Raw genomic sequence first — 18,244 nt, forward strand, 5'->3', positions numbered from 1 at the left:
CCTAATCTACACTTCTCAGATATTCATTCTGTTCCCGGAGTCCTTATAAAGTTTTCTTGCAAAAGTGATTATTATGATCAAGTAACGTTAGGAATATTTGTGGCATTGCAGAAGAAAACTGCTGAAAGTGTTGATGAGTAACTACCACCAAATATAATTATGTGAATAATGATCATTATAGTTGTCCAGGGGTAATCTTTCATTATAAACATGTGGATCCCATATTTTAAAATACCATGGATTCCTTTTTCCTGTGTGAGGCAAAGACAGACATAAACCATTAGAACCAACAACTAATTGAAGTTGTGGATTAGTGTGTTTAGCAACTTTCTGATTTGCAGGGAAAACACTAAAACATCGGGTTTTTTTTCCAGAGAAACATAGCAGTAACAGAGTATTGCTAGAAACTGTTCTTAGTCATGGTATTTTAAAGAGGAGCCTGTAGAATTTTGTGATTATTTTTTTATATTTTTCCCCATTACTAAGCTATTATGCCCATAGAGATTCGAGAGATGATCCTACCCACCACAGCCAATGCAGTGCACACTTGCAAGCTTTCTGATAGCTATGCAGGTAGTTATGCTTTTGTCTCCTACCTTCCACAATAAGATAAATGTTTGAGATGAGGAAATAACAGACCATATTTTTCCAGTCCTGTTTTCTTGCACAGAGGGGAGTCAAGATCCACCATAAGGACAAATGAGGTCCAAAATGAAACAAAACTGATGAAAGAGAAGTATTGTCCCACTTAGCTGTTGTGCTAGCAGCCTTAGCTAGAACAACAGCCACAGTATATGTCAGACAGTCTTAGCAGCACACAACAAACTTGTCATTTGGATAAAGATTGCTGGTAGACAAATTGCCGAGAACATCTGCAGCACACTGAGTTTCCTGTCCCACAATGCCTATGCAATGCCTCATAGGAGTTTTTTCATCTTTTTGTACATACTCTGCTTTAGCACCCTGGTTCACTTCCATCTGCTTGTATTTATCAGTGTCTAAATACTCTTTGGCTCCATTTAATTGTCATTCACACCCCATTTACAAATACAGGTTTTGTATCTGCTATCTGATTTCTGCCCATTAGTTCTCTTGCCAATACGTTCCACCCAGCTTGAAGATCCTCCCTTCCCCAGGAGGGAAAGGACAGATTGCAGGTGAGGTACAGGTACTTCTGTCAGTCACCCTGCATTTGGACTGTTTCTTCGGCAGTACAACTGTCTGTTATCCCTCCCTAGTGTGTTAGGATGGACATTAAATGGAATAGCCTTACCTCTATCCAGTTTCTTCCAGCTAAAGTTATTCACTTTGAATCTTATACAAGTGGTAAAATTCATGAGGTGAATAAAGTAATCATGAATGTCAAAGATAACTTGGGATTTCACCCAGGTTGAAATAGGCAGATCCATACAGTCCTCAGAAAATGTACTGATCTGTACTACTCACTTATAAGCTTTCCATTGTCCTGCATGTTTCTGTGGAGACATGGAAATTTAAGATTTGGCAGAAATCCTGAGGGCCTGGTCCTGTCTTCAAAATGGAAACATACATGGACTGCCAAGTTTCGATTAAGATTTGGATTAGGATCCAAGTTTCCTTATAAACACATAAAGTAGTCATTCTGCTCAAGTCAGTACCCATCAGGCCTTAGTTAGAACATTGGTCCAGACTTGGGCACCTCAGTTCAAAAAAATTAGTCAACTGGAAAGAGACCAAAAAGAGAGCACTAGAAGGTCTAGAAAATATATGCTACTAAAACTGACTGCAAAAACTTGGATTGTTTAGTCCTTAGGGTTTAAGGGGTTGATTTGTTTTCTATTGAGAGTTTTTTCCAAGCCAGATCATTCCAATGATTTTGTTTATAGTGCTGTTCCACAAACAGTTACATTTGAAGGGTTGGTGAACTTCAGCACAGAGGCTGGAAAAAGAAGCCAGGAGAGGCTGAAACTCCTCAAGACATCTTTGTCAAGAGATCTAATCAGATAACTGCAACCCTGTATCTAAAAATATGTACTATACTGTTGTGGTGTTTTGTTTTCCATTTTTTCTCTTGGCATACGAACCAAAGCTCTTCCTTGGTTAGTATAAGTAGTCACTTATAGCTTCTCTGTCCCAAAACCATATCAGATAATGTATTCCTACATTGTGTCTAATCTAAAAGTTAGCAAATCTTGCAGCACTGGGGTCAAGCAGGCTGAGATGCTCAAACATCAACATTTTCCATCAACATTCATGCAGCTGTTTATATGTCTTCCCATCTTAGCTCAAAACACAGAGGTCAAGAAATTTGAGCTCTGATTAACAGAACCAGGTACTGTTGGCTCTATGTGTAGCCATTCCATCTCAACAGCGTGAATTAAATTCATCTGAAGGAAGCAAACATGTTTATGTTCCCTAGCACTTGGGCTAAATCTGATTACATGCTTGTGTGTTAGTGATGAAAGTGACAGACATGGTGTCCTTGAGGGAACATCTGGGCTCATCAAAACTGACAAGACAGATGTGTCCTCAAAGTCACTTCCAGCATTTCCTCTGCTTCAGTTTAACCCATCTAGCTTTGGAAACTTAATAGAGGGAGTGGTGGTGTTTAGAACTGTCCTTTGAAGTTGCCTGTTTTCACTGACCAGAGGGAAAAATATAGGATAACTGTGATCCTGGATTAATTGTTTCTGTTACATGTCAGGATGTATACTAGCTAAATTGATTCCTGCCAATTTTGTAGCTAAACCTAAACTCCTTCTTTGCTAACCAACAGCTCTCATTATTGATTACTAAGTTCTCTCATCCCAGGTGCCACCCTTTGATTTGCTTGGTCTACAGAGAACCATTGATTGAGTCATCTGTGCTCTGCTCTGAAATTAAAGCCATAAAAGCAGTAGAAGATGAAAAGGAAGTTGGTACAGACTGTGTGGATCTGAGAACAAGCTCTAATAATTAGTCTTTAATGTGATTTTTATGCACTGTGGAGATGTCACATTTTATGCTGATGCTATGGTGATATAGGAATGCTCAGAGGTTTTTGTTACCATAATCTTCCATAAGTTTAGATACATATCTCAGGCTTATCCAAATGTATTAGATGTAGGCATTGAATAGAAAAGTTCATGGAACATTTTTTCGCTATAGTTGATCTAAATATGACACATTAGCAGCTTGCTTTGTGATCTTTCAGTACATTAACTTCTGATATAGTGTAGGAATGATGGCAGTCTCAAAAAAAATCAAGTGTTAATAAAATCCACAGAACTGGTTTAACTACAAATAAACCTTAATTTTTACGTCAAACCTTAGGTTATCACTCAGGTTGGTTGTTATTTGAGGTTTCTGCCCATAATTGTGGTACAGTGGATTGTGTGATTTGTATCTTAAGCTCCCTTTCAAAGTCAAGCACAAAGTCTGTAAGATTGTCTTTCAGTGGAACTACTTTTGTTAATTGAAAAAGCTTTCAAAGGCAAGACTTGCTTGCCATCTTCAGTTTTCTATGTTCTTTTGATCTATTAATCTATCATATTCCTTCTTCTGTTATCACAAAATACAGGTAAATATAGGAATATCAGTATAATTTGTCATTTGGGGATATTTTCAACTTGCTTTGCACAGGTGTAATTGGTGAAACAGAGTGGAAACAGAGGCAGTGGCCTCATATACCTTAGCACTTCACTCTTCCATGACTACATCCAACAAATCTGTTTGCTTCAAACCACTTTTTTCAAGCCATCTACTAAGAACAGCTTTTTGAATTACCATGTCTTCAACATTATGTTTGAACATCAACTTGTTTTGACTTAAGCCGGTGGCAGTCAAAGGCACCCCTTCAGAGAAACTCCTTGTTGGCCACAAAAGCCAAAGTTCTGAAAAGTCAGTTTAGTCTCACCTGCAGTCACACCAAGCCCTGTCTTCTCCAGCTACCTTCCAAGAGCTGCAGCTTCCTTCATGGGCCCAACAGCTTCTTGTCACCATTTGGGAAACCAAAAGGTTTCACAAGTTCTCAGTCATCATCACATTCTATCCAACTGAACTAATTTTTCATCTATGATATTTTTGCAGACAGAAGAAAACTCAAAGTGGGGAGGGATTGTTTGTGGGTTGCTACATATTCAGGATAATCTTTGAATGGTGTAGGAAGATGCATGGTAGTTCTATTCTTCTGCATTGATAGAACTGCAACTAGTGTTGGAGATTTTTCTAAATGTGTTTATAAGAACTCTTTACACAAATGATACAACTACAGGAAAATGACCACTGTCTCACACTGTAAAGAAGTTGAACTTGGTCCCAGAATCAAGCGTTTCTAGTTGCGGACCATGAATACACCCACTGTGCTACTGCCTTGACAACAGATCTGGTATTCTGTCAAATTGCCTTTCCTAAGAATTGCTTGACATAATTTCATTCTGTTTCTAGGATATTTTGTAGTTTTTTTGCTTCATATTGTCAGAATTTTTATAAAACATATGACATTTTTAATTAACATATAACCAAGGAAGTGCAATTTTCACTTGTAGTTTTTACAGACCCTCTGTGCAAAGCAAGACAAACAGTCAGGTTTCTATTGCCTTGTAATATATATAATGATCACTTTTATAAACTTTAAAAATACAGTTTATTTAAGGTAAATACATTTGGGTTCTATTGGGAATATGCCTTTGGGACCTGTAAAGAGAGCGCATGCATAGCTAAAGGGCACATCTCATGTTGATATTTGAAATCTTTCAAATTATAATGAATTGGAAATTGTTTGGGTATTGAAAGCTATACTTTTACAGTGGATGTGGTCAATGGGGATTAGTTGTAATTGTTGAGTTTTACAGACTTGTGGCTGTAAAATAATAGTGTGCTATCTGGTTTAAAGCAATAATAGAGGCCAGAGCATTTTGATTTTTTTTAATTAATTCATTTTCATTTCCAAGTTCTTAAGAAGCATGAAACCAGAATAAATAACTCATAAGACTTTTACCCCAATAACATTAATTTTTTTGTACTGGTTATTATCAAGAATAATTACAAGTCACATTATGTCATGGAAATTATTTACCTTACAGATCTGCTTGGACCTAAGTCTTAAGGCATGGAAATATCTAAGCCCAAGCAATGGTATAAAATCAGATACAAGAAGAACTCAAAGAAGCATATTGAAATGCCTTTTTTGTTTCAGAGTTAGAGAAGAGAAAAAACAGTTCCAATGAAATGGTAATAGAATAAGAAATTAAAACAAAAATAAAGAAAGGGATAGGGAAAGGGGAAAACACTGTAGTTGTAAGCCTCATACTCTATATCTCAATTTCTTTTTTAATATAATCCTGATGAATTTAATAACACTTCAAGAATAATCAAATGCATATTTTCACCCTTATATCAAATCCATTGTTCTTATTTTTATTCAAATTAAATTATTTCAAAGTCCTACAAATTTCTTAGGCTTTCTTACAGATTCATGTCGGATGAGTAGATGATCTGCTGACCTTTGAAATTTGTCTACATCACTGAAACCAATAAAAGACTCCTATTGCCTTCAAAATATGTCTATCAAATTAGAGATTCTTCTCTTGGGAAGATCTGTAAATAGCAGTAAATAATTTGCAATCTAGACAAAATCTGGATTGTAACTGTGCTTGTAACTAGCAGGTAACTCTTGGGGACTACAGAGAGTAGCAAAGTATCAAAGTATCAAATAAAGTCCGTATTGCTCAAGGGTCAAGATCAAGATTAAATTGATCTGAAAGAAAAACATCCATTAAAATATCCACTTCTCCCAAATGAAATACTGTAGAGGATAGAATATGCAAAATTGTCAACGAAAATTATAGATTTTTCAACTTGCAAGTACATAGAACACACTCAGTAAGAATAAATACAGGATCATTAGTGATAATATCAACTTGATAATAATTTGGAACAGTTCTGCTATATTTTCCTACAACTAAATGGCTTAAGCAGCTAAAAGCAAGCTAGTTGTGGATATAATAAATGTAGTAACGTTTCTTCTCATGACCTCCTTACAGTTGCTCCACCAGGAATATAATGGAGTATGAAATTGCAAACAAACTTTACCAGGAAATACAGACTATATTTTCATTAATTATTCTTGTGTTGTTTTTAAGTATTTTACTGAAAAGCAGTGATGTCCATCATTCAAGTGCAAGACACTTAATTCTGTACAAGTTTCTTATTTAGGCACTGTTCTCCTTCAGCTCTTAGTGAAATAGTCAATTGAAATAGCCTAAAATGATGTTATTGTTACAAGGATAGTATGGCAAAATCTTAATCAGCTTAATCCCTTTCAACACAAAAAATTATAATGGCACATGTTAATGCCAGTATTTTTCTTTTTCTTGCTTCTTTGTTTGTGTTTGGTTTGGTTTTTTTGTCTTGTTACTGGTGTTAGAAATGGACCCAGACAAAGTTCAGAATACAATTCCGTAGAAAGAATTAACTGAATTCTTCTCATCATTTTTTGGCATGGAAAATACAAAAAAAAAAAAAAAAATAGCATCACTCATGGTGTTGTAGCAGTGTTTGCATCACATTCTTGCCCTCTATTAGTTTGCTATCCACAAGTTAGCCCACTTTTCTCTGATTTAGAGTACAATTACTTTAGCAGATGTCCCATGGGAGAGCTGCTCAGTCCTCTGTAACAGTGCTCTCTCCGAAGATCAAGAAGGCAACTTTGGCTTTTCTTTGCTGTGAAAATGGGCAACATTTTAAGAATAATACAGATTAGAGCCCTGCAAATATGGACTCACAGATCTGCCTCTATCAATGGCATGGCCCTGGTGTATGTAAGCTATCACAACCTAATCAAGGAGGACAGTTTTGTGCCTCCTGTAGTTTCTCTGTTGATATACCCTTAGTGTACCACACTGAGTTAGCCAGGATATTGATCTAACTATTACTACATAAATGTCAGGAGAACAGGAGAAATGTTGGAGCCAGGCACGCAGTCTCCTACTCCCAAATCAGTATGTTCCTAGGCAGAAAACAGAAATGAATAGGTGTATCTCCCATTACAGGTCCCTTGAACCATCCAGTGTCCCAGAAAGAGACTGTTTTAAGGCGGGGGGGGGGGGGGGGGGGGGGAGGGGCAGGTGGCGAGTGGAAATAATATTTATTACAAACAGAGCAAAATGTTTCTGGTATCTGGAAGACAAAGATAGTGTGGCCATTACTGTTGGTCATACTGTTTCCCACATTGTCAACACACTTGCCAAAAGTGAATTTATCAGCTCAGTGCAAGCAAGAGATTTAGTTTATCTAAATGTTCTACAAGGAATAAATTGTTTACCAAGGTTTTTAAAGATTGGAGAAAATCCAGTATTTTATTGACACATGCTATATATTTAATTTGATGCTGTGGTTTCAATGTCTCTTCGGATAAATTATAGTAAAATCTTTGCTAGGAAGAATGAAGTTTCAGTATCTATGGGGTGCAAAAAGGGTTAGGAAATATGATAATTGAAAAAAAAATGTGTATATTCTTGCAGTGGTTTAAAGAATACTTCTGCTGAATTTTTTGGTCAGTTGGTCCTAAATATTACAAGTTTTGTATTTTTCAGGTCTATTGTCTTTTCTTTAGTGAGAAAATCCTGTAATAAAGTGATTAAATAGTGCAATTTTTATTTTTTAGGCATATTGGAGATAACATCTGTAGAAATTGGAGTTGTGGCAGTTAAGTCTATTAAGAGCAACTACTATTTAGCCATGAACAAAAAAGGAAAAGTCTACGGCTCTGTAAGTACCTTTTTACATTCTAAATGGATTTTAGGGGTCAGCACAGTTCCCTGTCTTGCCTATTGAAACACTGCTTGTCTGTGTATTGCTACTAATTAGACCTGAAATTAGCTTTTCATCTAAATTTCATCCTCTGATAAACCAGGATCCACAAGCTTCCTGTTGTTTGCTAAGCTCATGTCATACCAACATTGCTGCTGGGATTTACCATGCTTACTGCCTCAGTCACACTGCTTATTAAGAAGTGTTCAGTAGAGAGGGTCTCACAAAATGTAATCTTTAAGGCTTGTTTTCCCTGTTTTTTTCTACAGTGCAATCACACTTAGCAGAAATTTGAGGGTGGGGAGAGAAGAATAAAGGTGCCTGAAATCATGGAAACTTGAGCTGATGGAGTAAACACACCAATCATTAGCAGGCTTTAAATTAACTATATTGACTACTGATTAATATTATGGACAGTACAGAGAGACATGAACTGAAATATCAGCAGCTAAGATTTATTTGAGCAGAATTCAGGTAACACTTGAAAGTTGTCCATATACACTTAATTTGTATTTGTGTAAGTTTGGGGTTACAAATACTTTCAGGGGAAAAAAATCCAAATGCCAAAATCCAAAAGTAATCAGCTAAACAAAAACAAACCAACCCAAGGAAACTCAAAAACTATCCAAATATTTTTACTAGAAAGCGATATGATCTATAAATCTAACAACTAAACTCAAATATATCTTCACACATCCCCATGATTACACAAACACCAGACTGTTCTGGTATTACATCTGGTTTAGTTTGCAGTTTTGCAATGTTGTTCCAGTTCCTGGAAAGGTTATGAGCCATTCTGCAGGTTGCTTAATATTCAGATCATCCATATGCTTAATAGAAAGGAGGTCACATATAGCAACTGAGTTTATGGTAGAGCAATGTATCTAGGGCTGCTATTTCTGCTGAAAACAATGAAGTAATAATAATCTCAAGTGAGACTCAAGGGCCCTCTAGTCATTTGGTCCTCTTTCTTAAGGAAACATTTCTACAGAGTGTGTTTAGTTCATACAAACTGTATAAACTGTCCTCCCTTACCTGAACTGTGGCTAGTCACTCCTGGTTCAAAAAAATATTTCTGGTTTTCTAAACTCTGTGACAGTGTCAAAGAATCACATTAAGACAAGAACAAAGAGATTTTTCTTATATTCCTGTAAATGTAGATTTAATTTCTAGATCTATACTGGTCTATACAGGATGATCAGTGCTTATTGAGAGAGAAAACTGTGTACTGAGTTACTCAGTACAGTCATTGATCATGGGTACGCTTCTGTATGTAGGTGAAGGTTTTAGCATAAATCACCACCTTCAGTTCACATATCTCAGTTGTGCACTTCAGTTATTTGTGATGGTCCATCCCAAAGCCCAAGACAGACTCTCTTACCCCAGTTGTCAGCCTTGCCTGGTGTGGTGAGAGTCTGTTTAGAGTCTATCCCAACACTATATATGTACAAAAGACATCGAAGCAGCTTTCATGTACCATAGATGGAAATTGCTGCCATAAGATTTGGTAATTCATAGTGTATTAGAAATAGCGTTGACAGGAAGATACAAATGTGGGAAGCCTTTTTTTTAAATTCCAGCTGAGATAATTTTTCAATATTCACATCATAAAATCACAACATAATGATTTATCAAAACCTATTCCATAACACTTTAGCAATTTCAAGAATGCTTCTGTTATTATTTTTACCATAATCCCAGGACTTGCAGTTAGCCTCATATTACTACAGTGTAGCAGCTTGCAGATGGATATGAATTCCAAAACCAGAACCAATAAAAATTGTAAAAACACCCTTGAGCACGTGCACAATAGACATTGGTGCAGACTTATGCTGAAATTTGTTTGAAATGAGCAAAGCAGTCCAGTGTAGCACTCAGACCTCTGCCAGTAAGACTTCTTAAGCACATCAAAACATCATCTTTTCTGTTATCTAAGAATAGAAGTAAAAATTGGATTTGAGTACAATTCTGCGTCTAGGAAAGCAAGAAAAGCTTTTTCTAGTTTAATCAAATACTTTTCCGTTTGACCGATTTTGGTTAAAATGAGGGGAAAAAAAGACTCACTCTTAGATTTCTCTAACAAAATTAGCTACTTTAAGCTTCTTTAACAAATTGGTAGATAGGAGAAGTTACTGTGGTTTAGAACTGTGATTGATGAGCATCTCCCTTTTTAATACCTTGATGCCAGAGGTGACATATTACAGAAAATAACTGCTAAATTATCTGTATGGTGTCTTTGTGCGTGTAGGTAGTGTCAATAGTGGTCTTGTAAAGAGTCTTGCCTTTATAGTGTCTTCCCCACTGCTCATGGTTCAAATAACTACTAGTCCTGAAATTTAAGAGCACTTTTGAGAGCCAAACTGAATTTGAATGTATGCAATTCCATCAAGCAGGTCTTCAATGGTTGTAGAAGCAACTAAGGGAAACATAAACTATTTACACAAAATTCTCACTGGATCAAAGTACTTAGCATTAACTAGTATAAAAATTTTAATTTAAATTAATAGGTATGGAAAATATATTTCACTTGATTTCATTTACATGAAACTTGATTTATTATTCAGACGTATTTCTTGTCTTGTTTACAATCACATTAAAAATAGTCCATGTAGTTAGTATTTCATAGTCTGAGGTTCTAACCTGTTTCTCCCTGAGCTGTGCAGGGACATCTTATTTTCTAAAATGCAGGAACAACAAAATGCTGATTTTTCATTTTTATTTAATTATGTTTCAAATACCCCACTTTTAAAAGCCTTCTAAATGCAATATAAATAGTTTGTTAAAATTGGATGGCTTTATATATAGGAATTACTTGTTTATGAAAAGAACTAATCTTGGCTTCTGTATAGAAAAGTGTATCTATGTAAAATTACTTTTAACAGATAGAAAAATAGTAGGCTCCTCCTCCTCCTACATTCTTCCACAGGCTTGTGTTTTTGATTCCTTCTAACAGCCTGACAACTGGTTCTCCTTTAAAAGTAGAAAAGCTTAATCCCTGGTCCCATAAAATTAGTTCCAACCTTGTTTAGTCAGTAAGATATGGGATCATACATGATACCCTTTTATGCTAAGCTTATTTTCAGGTCAGCCAAGTGAATAGGCCTCACATCAATTGTGATAGCAGCATAACAGTGATTTGCATCTATCCAAAAAAAGCCCTTTTTCATTACCAGTGTGATCTAAAGATTCTTACTTTAAATAAGAAATAGCCCTACTCCACCAATATTTGTTTAATGTATGGCATCAATAATCTTATTTGAGATATTTAAGAGTTATATTTGTTAGAACTGAAATATGACTTATGATTCCAAGATTACTTTCTCATGCTTTTGAGTTTATGACTGAGAACTTGATTTAATATTCTTGCCATGTTCCAACACAGAGAAGCTGATTTTCAGTTCTTAATGAATTATGATGCTTTCTATGCTGTGGACACAGTGAAACTTTTATTTAAATATACACTGCAAAAGAGTGTCACATACAAAGACTACAATTTTTTGAACCATTTTTTTAAAGTATTTGCCTTCAGTATGCTGAAATATTATGTTTGTTCTGAATCTGTGGGTTTTTTCTTCTTTTAACAGAAGGAGTTTAATAGCGATTGCAAATTGAAGGAAAGAATAGAAGAAAATGGATATAACACATACGCGTCCTTAAATTGGAAGCACAATGGAAGGCAAATGTTTGTGGCCCTGAATGGGAGAGGAACCACAAAGAGAGGACAGAAAACAAGAAGGAAAAACACTTCAGCTCACTTTCTTCCTATGGTAGTCATGTCATAGATGAACAAACTTTTTTTGACGCAGTTGAACCAAAGGCTGTTATGTCAAGAATATTTGGTAATTCTCTTAAAAGGTAGATGCGGAGAAGTAGCACAGACATCTGTATGTTTGAAACGAGAGCAGGGGAAGCCTTTGAAAGTTTTGTACTTATTGCTGGCACATGAAATACATTTATTTAGTTTGTTGTCATATCTTATAATCAAAATGAAGCTGGATCAAAGGGGATGGAATTTATTGCCAGTGTGAACTTCTTTTTTTTTTTTTTAATCACTGCAACAGACCTTGATGGACATAAGACAGTCTGTTGCGTGATCTTCATGGGGAATGCTATTTATGGAATACTAACTCTTATCAAAATCCTTAATTGCTCATTCAAGCCTAATGATTCTATGAACAGTTAGACACACAAGCATTTACTGGAAGCACTTGGGTCATATGCACAAGTAATGAAATTTCTGAAGAAGCCTTGCGGACGAATGGATAGGATAAACAAAGTAGAGTATAACTGTTCTAACAAAATGAATAGTATGGTTTGCTTGTATGTCCTAAATTCATTTCTTTTTATTTCTCTCTAAGTTATTTATTTAATAGGATGTTAAATATCTTTTTTTATTTGAAATATTTCCTCATTTGCTTCTTTCTTATTTTCCCTTTTTCTTAGTACTTCACAGAGAGGTTGATAGATTAAAATGTCAAAACCTCAGAAGTACTCAGAGAATTAGACAAGGCTTTAAAGGCAGAATTTAGAGTGTATACTCCAATTTTTCCTAAACTGTCTTGCACTTAAGCATAAGACCAAACAAGCAGCGCTTGGATTTATGGTATTGGGTGTCTTTATATTGGATAAATTTTTGTACTTATCAGCACTCAAGGAAAACTGTCAAAAAATACTTTGTTCAAAGGGTTTTTCTGCTATTTTGAAATTGAGAGAAGGAGCCACATCTGTACTTGGGTGTCAATGCATCTGTGTGTATATTCATCTGACTTTGATTCCAGTTTGGAGCTAGGATCTAACACACAGCTATCAGTGTGATATTCTACAGCACACATTGGGCTGGACCCCTGATGTGGTCAGCCCTGTTAAAACCACTGAGACTGCGAGTGTTAAAATAAAACAGTAGTGTGGAATTCCTAAGTGTAACATTTGGCTGCTGAAAGGTAAGCAAGAAGGCAACACAGTCCTGCACACCTCTTTCAATTGACGCTCTCAGTCAACCCATTTGTCTTTGGTACTAACCTGAAGAATCACAGGCATATAGTGGGAGTGATATCTAGCTAAGGGCTGCAAGACCAAAATCATCCTCATGAGATCAAAAATCATACTCATGCATTTCTCAGAGATTATTACTCATGTGTATATCATCTACGAGAGCCAACTGAAAAGCTCTGCTGGTTTCCATCTTTAGCAAGCCTTTCATAACCATCACAGTAACTAAAGGCTCAAAATACATAATATCCAGCACATTTCTATGAAGTGTTACTCGTCCCGTGGCTTAACTTGAGCATCTGCAGTATAAAAAAGTTAAGCATAAAATGAAGTCTGTTCAATTAAAGGTACATAAGGTTTGTTTTATATTTTGCTTTACTCAGTAATTTTAGAGAGCTCTGGATAGCTCACCAGTGTAACCATATTGAGATTCATTTTGTTAGAGCAGATAAATAGAAAACAGTACATCAAACAATTTGTACCACTGTCTTCACATTGTATTCCACTAAATAAATAAATAAGCCTTTGCAGTGTCTTTAGTAAGAAACAAAAGTAGTATAATATTATTTTGTTTTAAATACTTTAACTGATAACTATAAGATTATATTGATGCTGCAGTTTATCTTCAATATTTCTTGTTGTGAAAAAGTTGGTTTTATTTTTATTGTTTGGAGACTGTATTTTGGTACAAAGGAGAGACTTGCTTAATGTGTCTTTTTGAGAATGTTTAACCTCTATAAAGGCTGGTGGTGTTGGAATCTTCTATAACTTATTTAAGTCAATGTTTAGCCAGCACTTCAATCTTAATCTGTTATTTAAATATTAGCTGGGTTTTTTTTAAAAAGCAAAAAAAAAAAAAAAAAAAAAAGCTTTCCCACAAAATACAAAATGGTCAGATTATATTTCCTGTCCTTAAATAAAGTCAGCTGTTCTAAAATTAGGAATTCATTGAGAGACAACATATTTTTAGTTGATAGCTGATGTTGTATTTCATGGTACTTTTTCTCCAGTTTTCTTCTTCACAAAGGACATTTTTCTAGAAAGAGACATAAGAATTTCAGATTTTAAATGTAATTGCAGCTCACAGCAAAATTTAACTACCATGATAAAAGTGAGTTTCTGTTGTTTAAATTTGTAATCAGTAATTAAAACTGACAAGATATAATGGACCACCCATACTGAACCTTCAGTCTGAGTCAGATGAATGCAGTATTGAATGACAGCTTAAAGAACATTTAGGATACAAATGAAATTCTCTTCTTACAGACTTACCTAGGTGACTTGGTCAGGGGAGGATTATGCATAAATATTATCATAGTACAAAAAACACCATGCTGCTCAAATGACAAGATCAGGAAATATCATTTCCCAAAGTGAGCCAGGAGCCATTTGTGACATGAAGAGTGGTTTCTGAAAATTAACCAAAATAAAAAAACCCTTGAAGGAATCAATTATTCCTGTGTGTTTGGTATACTGTAACACCCACTATAGTGGGAGCAAACTGCAGTTATTAGAGTATCCCAAGTCCTCAACCATAAGCTCTGTTTTCTGTCAACCTGAGCATTAACAGTCTCCTGAGTAAAAGGAAAACAGGGGGAGGGGTTTAGAAAATAAAAGGGATACCAAAATCACTGAGCAACAATGTATAGTATGTTATATTTAAATAAAAATAATAAAATGTGGGGATTAGAGAATAAAAGTATTGTCTTTGTTTGTTTTATTAACCTGAAATTGTACTGCACAATAAAAATAAAAAAGAAAAAGATCTGATGTATTACGGGCTGTGATTTCATGCTGTATACTCCCCAAACAAAAATAATTTGAACATTTCTAAGTATTTTTAATATTTTGTATATGTGAGGCCACTATTTCCACACTAATAACAACCAAATGCTTCAGATTCTTCCTGTATTTGAATCCACCTAGTTTTATGCAGTGGAGTAAAGCAATGAATTTATACGAAGCATGTTTGATGAAAGATAGAAGGGATTTAGGAAGAAGAGCACCTACTAATAATTTTAAAGTAAACTTTAGATATGGAAAAATAGTTACATTTTGTATAAGACTTTATTCAAGACATTTCAGGTTGTGAAGTACACCAAAGGTTGGCAAGCTTTAGAAGTAGGAGCACAACTTTGTAGTTCATGTCCCTCCGTAACTGGTTGTTTCTATTAAGACAAACAGTAACTGTTTCAAGGAGTGATCTTGAAGCTAATGTATGAAAACAGCCCTTCTTTTGAAGTATCAAGTATCATTATTTACTCCGTTAAATTAGACTGTGGGACCAAATTCATCTTCCTAATTTCCTATTAAATTGGAGAAAGAAAAGTGTAACATGCAACAAACACTTTCTGCTCCAGCTAGTCAATGTGTCGATACTGATGATATTGTTCAGAAAAAGATCCTTGACTGAAACAATTTCAATTCAACTTCAAGTAATAGAAGCAAAGGAAAGTTGTTTCCCATGGCAAAAAATAGAATATGAAAAATTAATTGGCTTTCAACCTATAAATTATGATTCGTAGTTACCTCCCAAACTTTTTTAATCTCATGTTTAACCATTTGGAAGCTATCTTGGAATAAGTTTAGGATTTTTAAATGAAGCACAGTTCATGTATTTTCACTTCTTAATCCCAGAAAAAAACATTTATATGTCCTTGGTCTACGACAACTGTTTATAAAAATGTTATAAACAGGCAAAATAAACAAACCATGACTAAATCTCAAGTAACTGATAAGGGAGTAGTGATTTAGGAGTTACTGCAGTACAAATTAAAATAATTTCCACTCCTGAAATTCCTCACCAAGACCTTTAGTGATGCCACTGTGTGCTATTTCAGTAATGCAGAATAGAATCATAGAATGTTAAGGATTGCAATGGACTGTAAAGATCATCTAGTCCCAAGCACCTCTGCCATGGCAAGGGACACATTCCACTAGACTAGGCTGCTTAAGGCTTTACCCAGCCTGGCTTTGAACTTTTCCACTACTGGGGCAATCCACAGCCTCCCTGAGTAACTTGTTCCACCACACTTATAGTAAAGAATTTCTTCCATACATCTAACTTAAATTTACCATCTTTCAGTTTGTACCCGCTGCTCCTTGTCCTATCACTCTAGCTCATGTCAAAGAGTCCCTCTCCAGCTTCCCTGTAGCCCCTTTCAGATACTGGCAGGTTGCCATTAGGTCTCCACACAACCTTCTCTTCTCCAGGCTGAACAGCCCCAAATTTCTCAGCCCATTCCCACTGGGGAGGTGCTCCAGTCCTCTTATCAGCTTTGTGGCCTCCTCTGGACTTGCTCCATCAATTCCATGTCCTTTTTATATTGGGATCCTTACAGCTGGACACAGTGCTCCCGGTGAAGTTTCAATATCAGAGCACCTCAGAGCAGAGCAATGGGGCAGAATCCACTCCCTCACCGTGCTGGCCACACTGCCCTGGATGCAGCCCAGGATTCTGTTGGTTTTGTGGGCTGTGAGTGCACATTGCTGGGTGATTCAGTGAGTGGAATGAAAAATTGATTTCTTTTTTCCACTGTTTACAGGATGCCAAGATAATTTTTATACTTTCCTGCATTAGAAATACTCTTGAAGTTTTTCTTGCCCATGTTTTCAAAAATGTGCATCACTCTTGTAGTGCTATGTACAGTATATTTCTTGTCCAGTTATGGTAATTTTCCTTCTTTTACATATAACAGCAAGATTCATGAATAGTTAACTGAGGAAAATTACAGTACTGATGTCTGCACCACATTGTCATCAAAATCACAGACAACTCTCATTTCTGGTTCCATGTGGGAAATAACAAAGAGAGACTGTGATCCCGTAGTGTTATGATAACCCTTGTCTCCCCTGAAACTGTACAAACACTAGTAAATGTACTAAGTATGTTCAAAAGTTAAGTATGTATTGAGGATGACTTGGTAACTTTAACAACAACTATGCACAAGGTATGTTGCAAATGAAAATATATTTGCCACTTTCCTTCCTTTTCCATGGTGCACTCAAAGAAAGGATATTATGTCATTAGTATTATTATTATTGTAGTTGTTATTATTTTTATTACTATTACTACAATCTTCATTGCTCTTATTAACTGGTAGCCAATACATGACCTATCCTGGTCTGTGACTGAATCTTGCTTCAGTGATGAAATAAGATAGAGATATCAGCAATCTTGTCAGAAAAAGGACCAGTCTCTTCCTTATGGTCAGGCAATTCAACTTACTGAGTGCTACTGATTTAGCACACAGTTTGTGCTCACTTAAATATAACTTAAGCTATAAGATTCCAGCTTTGGAAGAAGAGATATGGTTCTGTTTATCATGTTAAATGAATACTGTATCCTTTGCCTGACAGAGACAGATAAGATTTAATCCATTTATTTATTTAACTTATTGCTTCTTAAAAGTTATTAAGTGAACGATATAGTGTGAGAGAAAAGTCTTGCTGATAGTCATAATTATTACATTTCTATGGTAATTCAGAGATGCAGTAGGAAGGTACAGTGTCAGAATTGTTAAAGTGCTTTAATAAAAAATCCTGCAGCAAGGCTCAGCATATGTTCACACTGAAAGCCACCATCAAGTTGCAGATGAATGCCTGGGCCTGAAGATTGAGGAAGTCATTTATACAGAAGCTCTGGTTGGCCCTTTACTCCCCTGACTGGTGTAGTGTCTCAACCATTCTTCACATCAAAGTCATAACAAACTTTAATCTGATTACATTACAGATGTAGAATGTGAAGCCAATTCCATTGACAGCCAGAAAGTGACAGCGACTGAGTTTAAGTCACCTGCAGCAATCTTTTGTTTCTTCCCCTCTACTCTGTAACATTTAACATTTTCCTTGGACTTTTGTCAGAGGCCTTACACTGTTTTTCTTCATTGCAGATGAAATGCAATACAGCATGAGGTTTCTAACAATACGTCCTACCTATACCAACTAAAAATGAAAATTAATTTGTGAAGAAAATCCAATTAAAACCCTCAGGTAGAACCTTGCAAACACAGCCATTGCTGAAACCTGCCTGTGACACACAGGACTGGATATAACAGCAGATTAGTCCTCAGCACTCATGTGACGGGCATTATGCTTAGTTTTACAACTTACTTGTATTAGATTTTCCTCAAACTTGTAATCTATTTTGTTATAAAGAATGTCAGTAAGATTCAGACAGTGAGCTTGTCCACTGAGGGTGCTTAATACTAGACACATGGTTTTGGCCCAAGAAGTACTTGAGTTTCTTAGAGCTGGACTTCGGAAGTGCACTTTAAGGAAATACTGTAAAATTTCTCCATTCTTCTGCTAATCCCCCTGGCTACAATTCTGTGCTCACTGTTGGAGACAAAATATTTTAGAAGAAAATGTTTTTGTCTGTAAACTGATGAGACATGGATTTGAGAGATGGCCTTCTCAGCAGAAAAAAAAAAAAATATGGCAGAGTTGCAATAGTGTTGTGGAGAGAAGTTGTCCATATCAGGAC

The 18,244-nt window shown here is 35.7% G+C and overlaps 1 protein-coding gene across 1 annotated transcript in view; it reads left to right on the top strand.

Annotated features, from left to right (window-relative positions):
• FGF10 (fibroblast growth factor 10) overlaps positions 1 to 14,519 on the top strand; it is a 60,340-nt gene extending 45,821 nt beyond the window's left edge. The window contains exons 2-3 of the mRNA XM_054004268.1: positions 7,625 to 7,728; positions 11,355 to 14,519. Of these exons, the coding sequence (XP_053860243.1) occupies positions 7,625 to 7,728; positions 11,355 to 11,552 (302 nt within the window). The 3' untranslated portion in view covers positions 11,553 to 14,519. The remainder of the gene's footprint in view (positions 1 to 7,624; positions 7,729 to 11,354) is intronic.
• Positions 14,520 to 18,244: the final 3,725 nt, after the last annotated feature.

This window comes from Vidua macroura, chromosome Z (assembly GCF_024509145.1).
Source record: "Vidua macroura isolate BioBank_ID:100142 chromosome Z, ASM2450914v1, whole genome shotgun sequence".
Lineage (NCBI taxonomy): Eukaryota > Metazoa > Chordata > Aves > Passeriformes > Viduidae > Vidua > Vidua macroura.